At 46.6% G+C, this 17009-nt stretch overlaps 2 protein-coding genes across 5 annotated transcripts in view; one reads left to right on the top strand and one right to left on the bottom strand.

The window, feature by feature from the left end:
* The window catches only part of sigirr (single immunoglobulin and toll-interleukin 1 receptor (TIR) domain), a 12082-nt gene extending 9084 nt beyond the window's left edge, over positions 1–2998 (top strand). For both annotated transcript variants that reach the window (XM_060061290.1, XM_060061291.1), the window contains exon 10: positions 2176–2998. In XM_060061290.1, coding sequence (XP_059917273.1) covers positions 2176–2342 — 167 coding nt within the window. In that variant the 3' untranslated portion in view covers positions 2343–2998. The remainder of the gene's footprint in view (positions 1–2175) is intronic.
* On the bottom strand, positions 2949–16210 carry pkp3a (plakophilin 3a). Of its 3 annotated transcripts, none has more exons than XM_060061285.1 (14): positions 16079–16210; positions 15009–15189; positions 11562–11650; positions 10292–11091; positions 9718–9841; positions 9136–9340; positions 8110–8284; positions 7747–7864; positions 7472–7636; positions 7156–7338; positions 6167–6320; positions 5486–5681; positions 5012–5099; positions 2949–4110 (listed from the first exon to the last, which is right to left on the bottom strand). In XM_060061285.1, exons 1-14 carry the CDS (start codon positions 16085–16087, stop codon positions 4069–4071), a joined length of 2529 nt encoding a protein of 842 aa, XP_059917268.1. In that variant the 5' UTR covers positions 16088–16210; the 3' UTR covers positions 2949–4068. The 3 variants fall into 3 exon arrangements, with proteins under 3 accessions (XP_059917268.1, XP_059917269.1, XP_059917267.1); XM_060061286.1 differs by having other exon boundaries at positions 16085–16199; XM_060061284.1 differs by lacking the exon at positions 16079–16210 and having other exon boundaries at positions 15009–15604.
* Between the last annotated feature and the right edge of the window lie 799 nt (positions 16211–17009).

Genomic DNA, 17009 nt, shown 5'->3' with positions numbered 1-17009 from the left:
GGATGACTTTTTGCTGGAGAGATATAGATTCTCACGCAAATCTTTAATATATTTAAATAGCCTTCTCCAGCCTTACAAAGCCAACACTACCAATCGAGGACATGGCCTAAGTTCACTCCAGACTATTTGCGTAGCCCTCCGTTTTTGGCAAATGGTAGTTTTATTAATAATGTTCGAGATGATGAGCACATCTCAGTCCTTTCAGATGACCCATCCAAGTCCGGACCAAGATTTTCATCGGCCTCCTATCATACAAAGAGCAATACTGGCTGAGTACTATGCCGAGAGGCGCTTACAACGGACTTGCATCCACTGGAGAATGTTTGATCGTAGCAGGCTTCTTCATTACAAGCAATAATCCATCTTGATCTGTGAAGTTGATGAATTGTCACTTTTAGGTTTTCTACCCAGTTACCAAAAAAAACACATTTGGATCATATGCGCTGTGGCACTCACACGGTTTGCATGTGTTACTTCGAAGGCAAACAAAATCTAAAATACAAGAAAAACACAAAAACCTACATTCAACCAGTACCCTCACAAGGCCCCTGACTCTCTGAGGAGGTAGGCCTACCTCCAGGTCCCCCCTCCATGCCAGGGCGCCCTGAATTTATGTCTATCAACAGCCCCTCCACCGGGGTCAAGACAATTTGAGGGCCAGATCCAGTCTGCCGACTGTCTGCCTTTTCACGATTGGCTTAAAAAAAGGGCTTATTTAAATTTATACCAATACGATGGTGGGCAAAGCTTACCAGTTTGTATGTTTTTATAGGCCTACTTAATTTTTACTTGATCCGCTGACCGCTTGAGAGCCATCGGAGTACATATTTTTTATAGGGTTATGTGGTAGGAACGTTAAGAATGATTAACTGGGATATTTTTAGATTCATGGCTCAAATATTAAGGATCATGCTTTTGACGTGGAGCCTAACTAACGCATTTAGGCAGTCAGCGATCCGCTGCCAGGCTTTTGTTCTCCGGGTTGCAGAGGCTTTAGCGTTCCCTTTTCTTGTGATAATGTCCTTCCCCTCGTTATAGCTCTCCAGGAGAACCTGGAGTTCCATTTCATTTAAATAAGCGGCCTGTTTCGCCAATTAGATCAGGGTGTCCATGATCTATGCATCACGTCTTTATAGGTTTGGCGTGGACGCGCACAACCCTGTGTTAACCAACCCCGAGTTGATTGAACTAATGCATAACCCGTGCGGTGGAACCGACAGATCTGGTTCAGTTGGCACAGGGTCAATAAACCTAGAGTTCAGCGTTAACTCTGGGTTTGTTAAACCTCCGTTTGTGGAATACCCTAAATCAGGGCGGTTTATGTACCGGGTAAATAACAACCACCAGAGTGGGAAAAGGGTCATCCACCTCTGTTTGGGTAGAATCGATTATCCGTATTCAATCCCATTGACTTTCCATCGATCTCTCTCTCGCCGGCCGTACAGCACTTCCAGACGATCACACAGATCCTGTCTGTTCTTCTCAAGCCCTCCAAGATCACACAGCCCCTGTCAGTAGTATGATAGCCCTTTTAACCCCAAGCACCCCTGCTTAATGATCCTCAGGCTTGCATCGTTAATGGGAGGAAGACCATGTAAGGCTTGGGGGTGGAGCCAGCTGGTTGCCAGATATACCACTCCCCTCAATCCTCCCTGCCGTCTGCCTCACAATATCTATCTATCTATAGTGTATAATATATATATATATATATATATATATATATATATATATATATATATATATATATATATATATATATATATATATATATATATATATATATATATATATAGTGCATATATCTATATCTCGTCTATAACTACAGTATATATATATATCTACAGTGTATATATCTCTATATCTTTATATCTATTGTATATATCTCTATATCTATAGTGTATATATATATATATATATATATATATATATATATTATATATATATATATATATATATATATATCTTTATATCTCTATATCTATAGTGTGTGTATATAGTTATATATATATATCTCTATATAGTGTATATATATGTCTATATCTTTATATCTATTGTATATATATATCTATAGTGTGTATATATAGATATTTATATATGTCTATATCTTTATATCTATAGTGTATATGTCTATGTCTCCGGATGAGGCCCTCCCCCTGATGGGTGTGTGCTCTGCAGGGCGGCGCCTGCCTGTGTACGGAGCCTCAGGAGCTCCCGTGTTGGGAGCCTTTCCCACGGTGCCGGCGGAGCTCAAACACTCAGACATCGACGTGTCAGACCTGGGCTCCCGTAACTACGGCGCCCGCACAGACTTCTACTGCCTGGTAACCAAGGAGGACATGTGACGGTGCTGCTCCATCACGACTCAGACCCGGACCACACCTTGCTCCAGCTCAGTGCGCATCACCCGATAAGAGTAGTGGGCTGTTCCCCAAATGCAACATTACATTGTTTTGTACTATTTCGTGGATTCCATTCACAGAATAACATTTGTACAGTTAACCAAAGAAGGTTTTATGTAGTTAATTAAATAGATTAGTAAACAATAAAAAGTATGAATGAGTCAGAGTTTATCATTTAGTTAGCAGATGGACCTTTTAGACACACCTGGAATTGTGATTCACTTGACAAGGTCGCTCCTATCGAACAGATGGCATGAACATCAACTCAATGCTGTTTGAATGCTGTTTGAATGCTGTAATTGTCCCCATTAAGAGGCTGGTTGTTAAGTATGTAAAAGGTGATGGCAAGAGCAAACACACAAAGATCAGGGGACGGGTGTGGCAGCTCAGGACAGGAATGGTTCCTGTCTGAGCAGGAGAAATATGCAGGGAGGGGCCGTCCTTTTACAGTCGCGATTAGTAACTTAAACGCAAACACCATGAGGCCATGACATCCACCAGGCGCATCCACCACAGCACTCCTAAATGCTTTCATGTAAAATAATGAAATTGGTTGATGTTCTTTATTAAAAATAAATACATCTGATCTTGTGATAATATATGATATGAATTCAAATGCTGAAATATATACAGTGACATTTTCAACACAGCAGTTCTGGATTAATGTTTGCGATTGAACAAGAATTTAATTCATTTGCATGTTACATTCAATAACATGTCGATTAAAGTCATTGTAATCTACAAAGTATGTCAAGATTGAAACATCGAACAAACACTTAAAAACCTGTTAAGTACCAAACAAAATACATTCTAGTTAGCATTAAAACAGAGCATGTTAAACTATCCCAACATCCGCAGGACAATTTGCAGTGGGTCTGCCAGAGTACATAAAACATGAGCTGGCAGATTGTGCTGGTTCACATGCTGACTTTACGGATTGGGGTCTTACGGATTAATGTTTTTGAAAAATGTCACCTTTATGATAAACAGCATAGTATTGTATAAAGAATGAGTTTTAATTGCTAAAACATATAAAAAGACTAAATATTTACAGAAGTCATTTTCTACATGCCTATACATCCACACACGCCCACTAGTATATATATTTTCTTTATGTGTATTCTTTTACTATTTCATTTATTTAACAAAGCACTTTTTACAAAATAACAATGAGACAAGGGACGCTATTTATATTAGGATTTATAAAATGCTAGTTAGAGGCCCTATCACAGCGTTGTGGAGTAAACAGTAACGAGATGGGACACTGAGTCTTTTTTTCGTTTTCTCGTGGGAGTGTTCACACGAGAAGGAGATTACACACAACGGGCCTCACTGTTTTACCCAATCATTTCATTTGGATACATAAAACTAAGATGATACAGAAACAGAGCAGTAGAGAGAAAGGGGGGGAGAGAGAACAGGGTGGAAATAAAATCCCTGATTCCCTTTCTTTTTTTTTTACCGATGTTTAACAAATGTCAATCGTTAAGGTGCACACCATATCTGTAATTACCATTTTATTCACACAGTCCATCGTTTTTCCCAATGCAGCTGAAAAATCCTGTTGTAGTGAACGCACGTTGAATGTCCCTGCTCTCTACCCAGTAGATTCCCGTCAACAAGTCCTTGACGCAGATGATTATATACATACTGAAGTCGTTACTTCTCATCAGATGGACAAATCGGCAAAGTCTGGCCTCGTAAACCCTTTCTGTAAGACAGGGAGACAAGTCAAAACGTTAATGTGACATCAGGGCGATCGAATGTTTCCATTAATAACACATACATTATGCATTGACAGCTTGGGGTTTTCCATTAAAGGAATGGAAACAAAAAGTTAAAAAGTTCTGCCGTGATGCCGGTAGAAAGGGGAAACGGCAGAAAGCAAACACGCATTTTTGGTTGTGTCAGGACTTGTGTTCGTTACACAATACACCACATGACCCAGCCCCTGGGTGCGGCAGGTCTGCACACCAATAAATCTACCACACCCCTGCCAACCGGGAGGTGTGCAACAACATGTGTGTGCGTGTGTTGGCGAGCTTGTATGCGCGTTCAAGAGAGAGTGAATGTGTGTGTGTGCCTGTGTGTGTGAGCTTGTCTAGGTGTGTGTGTGTTTGATTTCAAATTTACTGGGGATGTTTTCAAACACCAGCCACCAGATGATGCGTTTTATGCTTTCAGGAATGTCAACCTACTGTGTGTGTTTGTGTGTGTGTGTGTGTGTGTGTGTGTGTGTGTGTGTGTGTGTGTGTGTGTGTGTGTGTGTGTGTGTGTGTGTGTGTGTGTGTGTGTGTGTGTGTGTGTGTGTGTGTGTGCAAAGCAAGCAAAAAAAGGGTGGAGTTAATGCTTCACAAAGAAGAGAAAGTTTTCACACTGAGTCGCTGCTTTCCTTTTCTTCTGGTGTGTATGTGCTGAAATGAACAAGTTGACGTCATATACAATGGTTATAATGGTCATAAGCCTCTCGATTGGCTCTCCAGAAACCGGCATTTTTGACCCTCACTGTACGAGTAACGCCAGACAGAGGCTCCGCTGGCCGTACAGGATCTGTGGCATTCTTGAGTCTCGCTGTGGAAACAGCCAGGCGCATTCACACAGGACTTTCTTACCCCTTTGTAGTCTTTGTGCAGTTTCTTGTACTGGAACATGTTGCAAAGAACCGTGGCTGCGGCCTTGGCTGCTTTCAACTTCCCCGCGCTGAGGAGATGAAACCACACAGGGAAGATTAACCATTGAAGCAAGACAAGAAGGAGGGAAAATGCCAAGTAGTATTCAGTCATTCATTGACTTAAGTCTCGAACCGTTAAGCAGTCGAGTACGAACGATATTTTCGATTTCGTCAAACAAAGCGTGTTTCTTCTTCTTAACTAAAAGTAGTGAGCCAAAAGGCAGTGAAAACGAAGTGCGTGTTAAAACGGGTCATTGGACGCTCATCAACGCATTTCAGACAAAGGGTTCCCTTCATGTGGAGGGAAAACCGACACAATTCTCACATCAATCTTTAGATGTGCTGTAAATCCCACGGTAGGAAAAAAAAAACACATCGTCCAATCAGGATGCTCCCTGTTTTAAGTCCCAGCTACCTGTGGTCGTGGGAGTTCTTGATGCCCACCAGCTTGGTGAGCCCATCGAAGAAGCAGATGTCTCTGGCGGCCACGGAGCTGCTGGTCACCAGGTTGTTGAGGATCCCACAGATGTTGACCACCACCTCGCTGGAGGGCTCCTTCTGGTTCCCGTCGTCGGGCAGCTTGGACACCAGGTTGTTCACCATCTTGGTGGCTGCAGAGAGAACAAAAACACCATGTTGAGACAACACATCAGTCTTCTGAACTGTTGACATGCCTTGGAGTGTCCCTAGGGTGAATAGCACCACCTAAATACCAGACATCCCCCTGACCATGACTGAGTCAGGGCAGAGAGCTGCTACACAGCAGGGGTCACCCGGGGCTCAGTACAGGCCATGTATAGTAGTGTTTCACCCTGCTGTGTCATGTCATTTCTATCAGTCTATAGTATCGGCCGCTATAACATAGAGGTCGACTTTGGAGATTTGATTTATTTTTTGAAGTTTTCCTGATTGTTTTTTGAAAACCTGTAATATTCATATGCGTTTTAGTCATTATCTTTATATCTATTTTTATAATTTATTTAAAGTTGCCGGTGGCTCTCAGGCTACCTGAGGCCGTTCTAACTGTGTGGATTGGTTGAAGGCCCTTTCTAACCTGGCAGTGTATGGAGCCGGCGCGGGGCGAGTCCAGACTTACCCATGTCGTTCTTGTCCTTGGCGTGGCGGGACAGGTTGCGCAGGAAGCCGGTGAGCGAGCGCAGCTCCAGGTCTCTGTCGGTGCGCATGAGATCCATCAGCACGGGCAGCATGCGCTCCTGCTCCAACGCCACGCGGCTCAGCACCGACGCCCACTGGGAACACAACGTGAAGATCGTTAGAGGACGACTCCGGCTCAGGCTTCTGGAGAAATCCACTACCCCCAAAGCAGCCCCACGCACACTACAACAACAGACTGTTTAAATCCATACTTTACAGTAACTTGCACAGCATTTTTAACTAAAGAATCAACCGCGGCTGGTACCACTACCACTTGAAACCTTTACACTTTACACTCTACTACACCTCATTACTGTTTTAGCTTCTCTACTTATTATTACTTACTTCATTTAATTTAATTTGTATTATTATTTATTATTGTGATCTATTGATGCTGCTACTTATTTTTACATATTTTTATTTATACATATCTTTATTTACATTATCTTGTGTTGGTGCTGCTATGTGGCTGTTGAGGAACAAAGCCTAATACTTTTACTCTTGTGTACTTCTACAAGAAGTTTAAGTAATTCTGATTCTGATTCTGATTCTGATATTCAATACGCGCAAGGTGAGACCAGAACCAACAAGAGGCTCAAAACTCCTCATAACATGAGGTGGGGTTTTCCTGGAGACATGAGAACAATGTGTTGACGTTAAACCCTAACCCATAAACTCTGATATCTGAGTATTTCTTTTGCTTGAAAACTCTTTGAAAAGATGGACCATATAGATCATTGGACAGGGAGGTTTTCCATTGTTCTGATTCCGACCAATGAGAGCAACGGTCCACCTTTCCCTGCAATGTTTCAGCGGGAAACCGAGTAGGTTCAAAACCAGCGTGTGAAGCAGCCGTCCCCACAGCTTGTAAATAACCCAGTGTGACGGTTCCTCTGTAAGGAACCACCAAGCCGCCGGTTCCCCGCTCACCCTCTTGTCCCCAGCGGTGATGTTCTGCAGGGCTCCGCAGGCGGCCTCGCGCGTGATGGCGTTGATCTCACACTGGCGCAGAACGCGGTTGTACAGTGACACGATCTGTGGGTGCCACAGCCACTCCATCCCCTTGGGCACCCTGGCCACCTCGGTGAAGGTGGACAGGTCCTTGTCCTTCCTCTGCCGGCAGAGGAGACAAAGGAGACAGGGATGAGTCCTACATCTGATGTAGAGCACGTGCTGATGTGGAGCTCCTTGTTGTGCTGTGGAGCTCTGTGAGGGGCACAGGGAGTGCGGGCGTGGGCTGACTTACGTTTTTGGCCTTCCGGCTCTTAGGGGTGAAGCAGCCGATGGCTTCTGCGTGGCCGGTGTCGCTAGCCCGGCTGGGCCCCTCCAGGCGCAGGGTGGCGGAGGGGGGCAGCTCGCTGTACAGCTGGTAGGACAGGTTACGGAGCACGCACACCGCATTCTCAACCCCCTGCAAACCAACACACACACGCTGGGAATGCTGTTTGCACACATAAGAACCGCATCATCAGCCACAACAGCCACAACAGAAGTGCGCTTCCATTGGCCGAGGCGTCCTACCTTGTCCTCTGGATTGTTGCCCTCCAGGGAGCATTTGATGTAGCAGACCAGGGCGTCCACCAGCCCGTGGGTCTCCCTCATCTGCTGCCGAGTCTTCTCGTTCACCGAGCTCAGGTTCCTGATGGCGGGGGACGGTCAGTGTCCAAAGGGACGGAAGAGGTGTTTGAGAGGCGATATCGACATGGCAGATACAGGCCCCTTTGGTCAGGTAGGTCATACACAAGACTTGAGAATGAAGCACCACAACCGCACACCATACAAAGAGTACAAAGAGTAAGACAAACGGTGGTACTCTTTCAGATGTATTTCAAATCCGATTTTGGCTTTGTGCGTCTGTGCGTGTGCGCCTGTGTGTGTGTGTACCTTAAGCATCCGGTGGTGTTGTAGAAGATGTCTGCCTCAGAGGCGGTATGCTGGATGGAGTCCCCGTCGGCGGTGCCACACAGGGGGACGAGGATCTTCTCAGTGAGCTCTGCCAGCGTCTCCTTGGCCAGCTTTTCCTTCAGGTTGTCTTTGGACGACAGATTCCACAGGATGCCTGAACAAACAGAAAAGACAGGAGGGTTGGCCCACTGGCTCGATACAGACCTTATCAGTCGTCAGACTTCTTCAGCCTGTTTTCAGGTTTTCACTTTGCAATTACGCTTCGATTAAAGAAGCTTTCATTATAAATGAAATCCATGATGAAATTATAATATGGATCTTTTTCAACAAATCGTAAACAACTGATGGAGTTTCTAAAGTGTGTTTGTTTGTTGTGCAATTCTCACGCAGGATTTTCAAACCGCTGAAAATCCTGTTGTTGGTAATCCAAAGACTAACAAGGCCTTTAGGCATGCGAGGGGTGTGGCAGTCATAAACCAAATGGCCACTCCCTTCTCTTCCTCCCATATCAACACACCAGGAAACAAACAGCACCTGCACTACAAACAGCACCTGCCCAACTACACTACACATTAAACAAAACCAATGTGGGATATGTTTTACATTTTTTGCTCTAAGCACGTTAAGAGGATTACGATTCAGGCACCGAACAGCTTCCTTTGAAGAGAGTCATTTCACACAGTTCCCGGAAGCAAACACAAAAGTGAATTATAGTCTTTGACGGCTCACAGCACAGTGTGAGATAGGGTTTAACTATTGACTACAAATCTCGCTCAGTTAAGGTGGATCTCGTTTAAATGTGTTTTAGGTAAAGAGCGATTATCGGTGTGTGTGTCTCTGGATGAGCCATTTGAGATCGCTCCCGGCTCATTTCTGAAGATCAGGGCATTTCTTCCGTGATTGGTTAGGGGAATCCACCTGTCAATCACAGTTGTGTGAAATGCAACACACCTCAAGGGGCGGAGACATGGAGGGAGTGAGGGAGGGAGGGGTTTGCTGTTTTACCGGTGATGTTCTTGCGCAGCTCTTCGTCGGTCTCCTTTAGGGCCTCCACCAGCTGGGGGATGCCCCCCTCGTCGATGAGGGCCACCTTGTTGTCCATGTTCTCATAGATGAGGTTCCTGGTGGCGCCGGTAGCGAAGCGCTGCACCTCTTCGTTGTCACAGTTGAACAGCTTCACCAGCTCGCCAACGCCCTTGCAGCGACGCACCTTTGGACACGGGTGTGAGGAAACGTTAGATCAGCACTACAGATTAAACCACTCATTCACTCTCACTCCTAGTAGCCTCCACCGGAGCAGCAACCCCTCCTCACTCGTAAACCCCTCCCCTACATTGGCAAATCAGTTTTAAACTATGTGTAATATCAAAGGAAGTATCAGCGACATACATCTAATAGTGTCTATTTTGTTCAGTAGATGTTGTTCACCAAATAAGACCACAAAAACAACACAACGTTTTGAGACTGCTTCAACGACCCCAGTGGTGTGGAATGTTAGCAATGCACTGAGAATCACGCTAGGGAACGACGTTGAGACAGCGAGCGAGCGAGCAGGGGTGTGTCGGCTCAAGTTCTGCACTGGGCTACCTCTTGTTTTGCCTCGTTGTTGTTGTAACACTCGTGCTGGATGTAGGCCGCCCCCAGGACTTGCAGGTTGGGGTCAGACTCCCTCAGGTACTGCACCGCGGTGGGCATGTCCAGATTGTTGATCCTGTGGAACAAGCAGCAGCAGATCAACGACTATAACTAGCAACGAACCCTCATGTCAATAACATCGCCATTGAGTCATTTCCTTCTGTGTCTTGCGGGAAGGATTGGATATTTCTATAATTATACTTCTCAGCAATAAGGGAAGCCACAGTAATTACTCGTCAATTAGAATCGCTCTCTGCCTCTAAAGCAAAGTGTTTTCTGCTTCATTTGACGACGTGGTCCCTCCATCTGCCTGAGGATCCACAAGCGTACAGTGTGAAATGTGAAGTCTAAGATCGCCACACCCCACCCAGGCCTTCCACTGTACAACTCTGGAGAAATCAATTCTCCTAGAAACTGTCATCAGTAGCGAATAACATACTGCCTTGTAAGTCGTTAATGCGTTTGCCGATCAGATGTGCATATGTAAACCATCCATCCCGTTTGCAGCTCGGGGCGGTCCACTCACCCGCTCAGGTTCCCCAGGCTGCCCCGTAGGTCCATGTCTCCGTCGTACACGTCCATGCCCCGGCCCACGCTGTGCATGCTCTTCACCGACATGGCCCGGGACATGGTGCCAGGACGCTGCATCATCATCAGGTTGCCCTGGGACCCGGCCATCCCGCCCAGGACAAAGCCTCTGTCCTGCCCGGCCCCCATGTAGCCGCTCCCACTGGACATCTGGTGCTGCAGGGTGGAGGCGCCTGACACCGAGCCCATGCTGGCCCGGTTGCGGTTGTTGATCCTGCTGATGGTGCGGTAGGCGGGGCCTTTGTAGGAGTGGGACTGCTGGACCATCTCCGCCTCCCCTCCGCCCACCATGCTGGCGCCGCGGGACAGCGTCCCGCTGAGGGAGCGCCTCATGGGGGCCTGGTAGGCGGTGCCGCCCCCCTGCATGGTCTGCCTCGTCTGGGTGTTGTAGCCATTGCTGACATTTTGACTGTACTGCCTGGAGACGGTGGCGTCGCGCTCAGACACCATGCTGCCCGCGTCGCTGCCGTCCGCCATCCAGGAGTTCACGTGGGCCGACTGCGGCCGCATGGAGTGCAGGGAGATTATTTCCGGGTCGCCTCGGCCCATGCTCATCTGTTGCAGGCCGGCTCCCTGGTAGCCCCCCATCACCACGTCCCTCTGCTGGTACATCACACTTTCTCCACCTCCGATTCCTGCCCCCGCCATGCTGACCCTGTTGAGCTGGCCCAGGTCCACGGCCGAGCGCGTGGAGAAGCCCCGCGGCATGCTGCCTGAGTACTGGGACATGCGTGGAGCCTGGATTCCATCGGGAAGAGTGAGATCAGATATCAGTAGTGGACAGGGTAGAGGTGCAGATACACAGCAGAGGCCCTGATACAACTGAGAGAAAGTCCTGAGTGAAAGAACACAGCCCAAGAGGGGACTGATGAGGTTACACAGTCTCCAGGAGATAACCCAATCTTGCAGCAACTGCAGATAGAGGTACTGTTTATTCGAATAATACCTTCTCTCTCACTCTTGTTGAGAGCGTTCAGGCATTGGGTCTGAAATGGGAGGTGAGCTCCCCAAGGCCTGTGTGCTGAGCTCGTCACAGCCTTGCATGAAACACTACGCAAACGGCGGGCCATCGACCAGCCCCGCGCTGATGTCATAGACCCTGGTCAATGATTAGCTCCTCCAGCGCCGGGTGGAACATACTTGCTGGATGTGCCGTGTCTTTCAGGGTTGGTGGGAAAAGGCGCATGGCAAAATAAGGAGATTATTACCATGGCTTTGGCAGGGTTGTACACGAAGGACTTTGAGCTGTAGCCCGGGTTGTACGTCTGGTATTTGGCGGAGGAAGAGCCGCCGTATTCTGAAATCAAACAGACTGGAGGTTAACCTCAATGTGCAGCGCACTGGTTTCACTTCTGTCTCAGGGCTTCCAAATCCTGCTCACAGCACGGGACAATGTATTGTGCAGTAGAAGGCGGTTCACTTTTCAACACAGATTTTATGTTCATTAATACAGTCTTCCCCCTTTCAGACTACAAACATACAAATGAAATACAAATGAAACAGGGAATGCATGCAGACTGAATGTCCCCTCCTGGGACCCCTTTATGGGTCCTAATCCACAGTCTAGAGCCCCCGTTACAGGAGGGTAATCCACAGTCTAGAGCCCCAGTTACAGGAGGGTAATCTACAGTCTAGAGCCCCCGTTACAGGACACGAATGGAGGGTTCCCTGGCTGGGTGTATTCATATGGACACATGGTTCCCATTCCTGCTCATCATTTGACAATCGTCTCAGACCCGACATTAGGGGGGTAACATATTTACATATATTATAATGTGCTATGGTCAAACATATGTAATAACACAGTTGTTGAACCATCATAAACCCTGAATAAATAAATAAATAAAGACCATGCCAAAGAACAGGACATTATATACAACTGTTTGGCCAGTATAAAAACGATAAATAAAAACCATGGGTACAGAACAGGACATATTGGGAACACTAAAATAGACAAAATAAGTTGCTATGAGAAACAGGGCCATCAACAGGTGCAGTCTTCAGTAGGCAGTGGGCTCCGTCCCACTGCCTTTAGGTTAGTTATACGATTAATACATTACTCAGTTCTTCAACAGATACACTGTGAATGAGCTTTTCGACGCAGCAGAATCAAAGACAAAGTGTGGGATGTAAACCAGTGCATCATATTGAGTATATAGAGGGTGCACAACTAGGCAACACGTGTTTACCGCTCATAAACACGGTAACGTTGTCTTGTCGATGAACTGATATGTGAAGAGATATTTGTAAGGGTGAGTCAACATAACGCACTGCACCCTCTCTCACGTCACTGGCTGGTTGGAGGCCAGAGTCAAATGGCGTAGACAGCCACAAAGAAACCATTCTCAATGTGTTGTGTTGAGCTTTAGTCAGCAGCAAAATTGCAATTGTACAAGAATTTGTCCCTCGACGCTTGAGATAAACATTACTCTTCTCAGTCAATCTGGCATATTTTCCTTTTCAATCTAATGCTGCAGAAATTAGGACTAGCCAGGCCTCAGCTATATAGCTATTGATACTTGAATAAATGAGTGTTTGCCTTAAATTATATATCTATCATGGTAACAAAGGAACAGGCCAGGCGGCTCTTAAGCAAACACTAAAACGCTTTAGATGGGAATTCAAGAGTAGCTCTTAATACCAGACATTCTGTGTACGTGGGTATCAAACATACCGACAAGTCTGCACTGCACTCATGTTTGGTAAACAAAGGGGATGGAAAGAATAAGCCTGTATGGCAGGAGAAGCCTGCTGATGTGGAGTAACATAACACAACAGGCTTTGTTCCTGGCTGTCCTCCTAAGTGACACCAGGGTCAGATTCTGATGAAGAAGAATCAGATTCCCACGCAGAATACTAACAACATGAGGAGGCGTCAGAACGCACTCCTAGGCAGATCTCTGGCAGTGCGTATGTAAAAGCATGTGTGTGCTTGTGCGTGTGTGTATGTTTGTTTGTGTTTGCGTGAGTGTGGTTGTGTGTGTGTGTGTGTGTGCGTGTGTGTGTGCCTGTGTGTGTGTGTGTGTGTGTGTGTGTCTGTGTGTGTGTGTGTGTGTGTGTGTGTGTGTGTGTCTGTGTGTGTGTGTGTGTGTGTAACTCGGTGTGTCTGAGCAGCGTTCCCAGGTAAGGAGATGGGAGGGGTAAGCTCATTTCTCACTCCGTCGCTGCAGGGTAAAGGCACCAAAACTGGTTGGGACAGCAGAAGGAGAGGGAGAGACAGAAAGAGTGAGAGAGAGAGTCCTACCCTACCCCAGCCCCACCCTGCCTACGCCCATCCACCACATCCACAGCAACACACCCTCAAATCGCAACCTGTACAATGCAGATAAAAAACACACCTTGTTGAGCTGGTAATCAACTGATCTCTGGCCTCGGTCGATGGGGCTGAACAATCTGACACGTTTACGATGTCTCCGTTTTACCATCAAGGATTGTTGCTCTCGTCCCCTTCTTTATTCCAGATATTTGTTATTATATATATATTCTATAATAATTAATTATGCTAAATTAAATGTTAGGCTACCAAGAGAAGGTGCCAGGTTTTTTGCTCTCATCCTTATCCAAACACATACAGTACCAAAAGAGTCCCACGCTCCATGCTATGTTTCACAGCCATGGCTGTGTGGTTTGGTGAATACTGAACGGTAACCATGGAAACCGCCAGGTGTGGTACAAAATACAACAGCTTCAACGGCTGATAGAATCATAAGCCTTCGCTGGACAGACCGGGCAGGACGTATAGAAATGCGAACACATTCTATTGACCACAATTCTGCAAATGATCTGGCTTTCTGTGACCCTTTTCAGCCAAAGAAAGCTTGGTCAGGCTAATCCTATGACTCATGATGACAACACAGGCTGCTGGGCCCTGTAGTGTTTGTGCCCAGGGCATCTCCTGAGACGACCAGCGCTTTGCAATTAAATCAACGTATTCATGTTATAAAAACTGCAGAGAGGCATACAGTACATCACCATACCCAGCTGGGCATATTCTCAGTGAAACTGAAACGGGGACACACACACACACACACACACACACACACACACACACACACACACACACACACACACACACACACACACACACACACACACACACACACACACACACACACATTTGGCCCCTAACTGACAACATGGAGTCCATTTCGCCACTGACAGTAATCATTTGACATACAGGGCTGGTTCCCCTTCTGCCATTTGTCTGGTATATATCTGAAAAGTCGCGTCTCGGACTGGTCTAGACCTGAAACCCAGCACGGAGGAGTCGGGATAGTCCCCCCATCATAGTCCCCCCCACTCCCCTCCTATCAGGTTACCATTTAGGCCCGTCCGCAAAATAAACGTATTGTATGTCCGCGGTGTTGTGAGCTGCAGCTCCACTCGCTCCACCGGTCAGCCCGGGGACCAGCTGACGGACGAGGCCCCACCGATACTAGTGGAGATAATATCTTCCACCCAGAGAGACGATATGTCACATTAATTAACCGCTGAACAAATGCACACAAAAGCTGCACACCTATACACATGACACGACACTAGACTCAGCGGAGGTTGGATCAAACGAGTATTCGGCTCTTAATACTAAAACTTCTCACGCGTCACTCTGTCATGTGTGGGACTCTATTCGCATCGAGGGGTCTGCTCCGGCTTACCTGAGCTGGCGTACCCCCCTGCTCCGCCATTCTGCCGAGGGAGGGTGGACTTCTCGGCCAGCCTCATCTGGACCTGTTGCTGGACCCTCCTGGCCCTGGCCGCCTCGTCCGACACTGTGGTCCCGCCATGGCCGATCTGTGCGTCCGAGGGGAGGCCGTAGGTGGTCACTGAAGTGTGGGGCTGTAAGGCGGACAAAAACACGCTTTCGGAGGCTGCAATGGTACTCATGGTGAACCGATGGACAAGCGGTAGGCTACTTCCAGTCCTGAACTATGTAATAAGTAATCAAATAAGCGGTGTAATGGAGCACTCGGTCCCGTGCGTCGGCGCTTCCCTGTCTGTGTTTCTCAGTGCGCAGAGACAGCTCTCCGGAGGCTTTGAGTCAACAGTAGGGTGGAGTCTGACGAAGTCATGGCTGCTACCTGCCACAGGTGAGCCGTGATGCCGTGACTCATACAGGCTGCAGGCCTAGTATGCAGACGACAGATCCCTTGACTTTACCTGGTTGGTTTACCTGTACGTGTACGTTAGAGGCCATAAAAACCATAAATCATTCACTGGATGAAGCCTATTTCCCAAAAATGTAAGATATTTTATTGAAAATTGTGAATAAATAGCCTACTTGTGAAATTAAATGATTGAGTGGATAACACTTTGTGTGTTCCTATGAATACCCCATGCTATGTTCCGCGGTTAGGTTCGCCTGGTTTTGTTTTAAAACCCCATGAAGGGTCGTAGTGAAATTACAGCCCTGAAATGACGTCACACTGTTTTACATAATATGATGAGTACTAGTTACATCGGCTAATTCTGAATTGATTGGAGATTCAATCTAAGCTATTTTTTTAACCTGTAAGAAAAAAGTTATGAACGTTTTCTAAAGAAGCATCAGATTAAATAAAAAAATAACAGTTTCTCTAAATTCCCTAAATTTTTAAGTAAATTTGAAATTGTTTGCATAAATATGTTGTTATTATCAAGGTATCCATGTTTAGTTTTCCGTCAAAGAGAGCTCAGCGATTCTAAATATCTCATATGGCTACTCCATTTAAAATTTGGTAAAACTTACCATTACCATTGAGACAATCTTGGTAGGCTTTAATCAAACGTCTCCACTGCTTATTGATCGAGTTATTCTGCTCTAATCGAGTGGAACAGATACAAACAGTCGTTTTGATGTGTTTCAGCCACCACCCAAACAATTACAGATGACGCCTCTCACCCACCCACGTCTGCAGGTACATGTCAGACAGCAGAAAGTGATGACGGAGGCACCAATGTGTACGGTGTGTGTGTGTGTGTGTGTGTGTGTGTGTGTGTGTGTGTGTGTGTGTGTGTGTGTGTGTGTGTGTGTGTGTGTGTGTGTGTGTGTGTGTGTGTGTGTGTGTGTGTGTGTGTGTGTGTGTGTGTGTGTGTGTGTGTGTGTGTGTGTGTGTGTGTGTGTGTGGGTGGAAGAGAGAACCCCAAAACGAGGTCATGCTGGCTGAAATGGGGCACAGTATTGTTCTTAGTGGTAGGGGGCAGGGGGTGCAGGATGTGGGCTTGCGTCGGTCCTGTCTTTGGCGCCCCCTTCCAGAGCTTCAGTTCGTGACCTTAACTCATTTGTCTCATGGCGTCATCGGATGTGGCAATCCTTTGTCATATTTAATCGCTACATGAAGTCGACTCATTAAGTAGAACGGATTATTCGGGGCTTTCACAACCACTGGAATACAGAGAGAGGGGGATTGCTAGAGAGAGAGAGATAGAGAGTGACGAAGAGTGATATAGAGGGATGGAAAGGAATGGAGAGTGATAGAGAGCGACAGAGAGAGAAAGGGGAGACAGAAAAAGAAAGGGATAGAGAGTAAGAGACTAGAAAGACAGACCAAATGATAGGACTGTGACACACCTGTGCAGTACAGGTGTGATTTGTGTCCAACCGGTTCTGTGATTCAACTGGCCAGACTTCTCCTGGTGACTCAGCTGCAGTGATGAATGGACGGGGGGTGTGGGACAGG

The sequence above is a fragment of the Gadus macrocephalus genome, chromosome 9 (genome assembly GCF_031168955.1).
Source record: "Gadus macrocephalus chromosome 9, ASM3116895v1".
Taxonomy (NCBI): Eukaryota; Metazoa; Chordata; class Actinopteri; order Gadiformes; family Gadidae; genus Gadus; species Gadus macrocephalus.
The sequence above is the reverse complement of the archived record's forward strand: the minus strand, read 5'-3'. Positions and strand labels throughout refer to the sequence as shown.

What these genes read in the sequence shown, in the direction of transcription:
- pkp3a (XM_060061284.1), bottom strand. Translation starts at nt 15,237, where the DNA reads ATGAGTACCATTGCAGCCTCCGAAAGCGTGTTTTTGTCCGCCTTACAG. An exon ending in ACAACGAGGCAAAACAAGAG is followed by an intron (nt 9,341 to 9,717) that starts GTAGCCCAGTGC and finishes CCGTGTCCAAAG; the next exon opens with GTGCGTCGCTGCAAGGGCGT. An exon ending in CAAGGACAAGAACGACATGG is followed by an intron (nt 5,682 to 6,166) that starts GTAAGTCTGGAC and finishes TTCTCTCTGCAG; the next exon opens with CCACCAAGATGGTGAACAAC.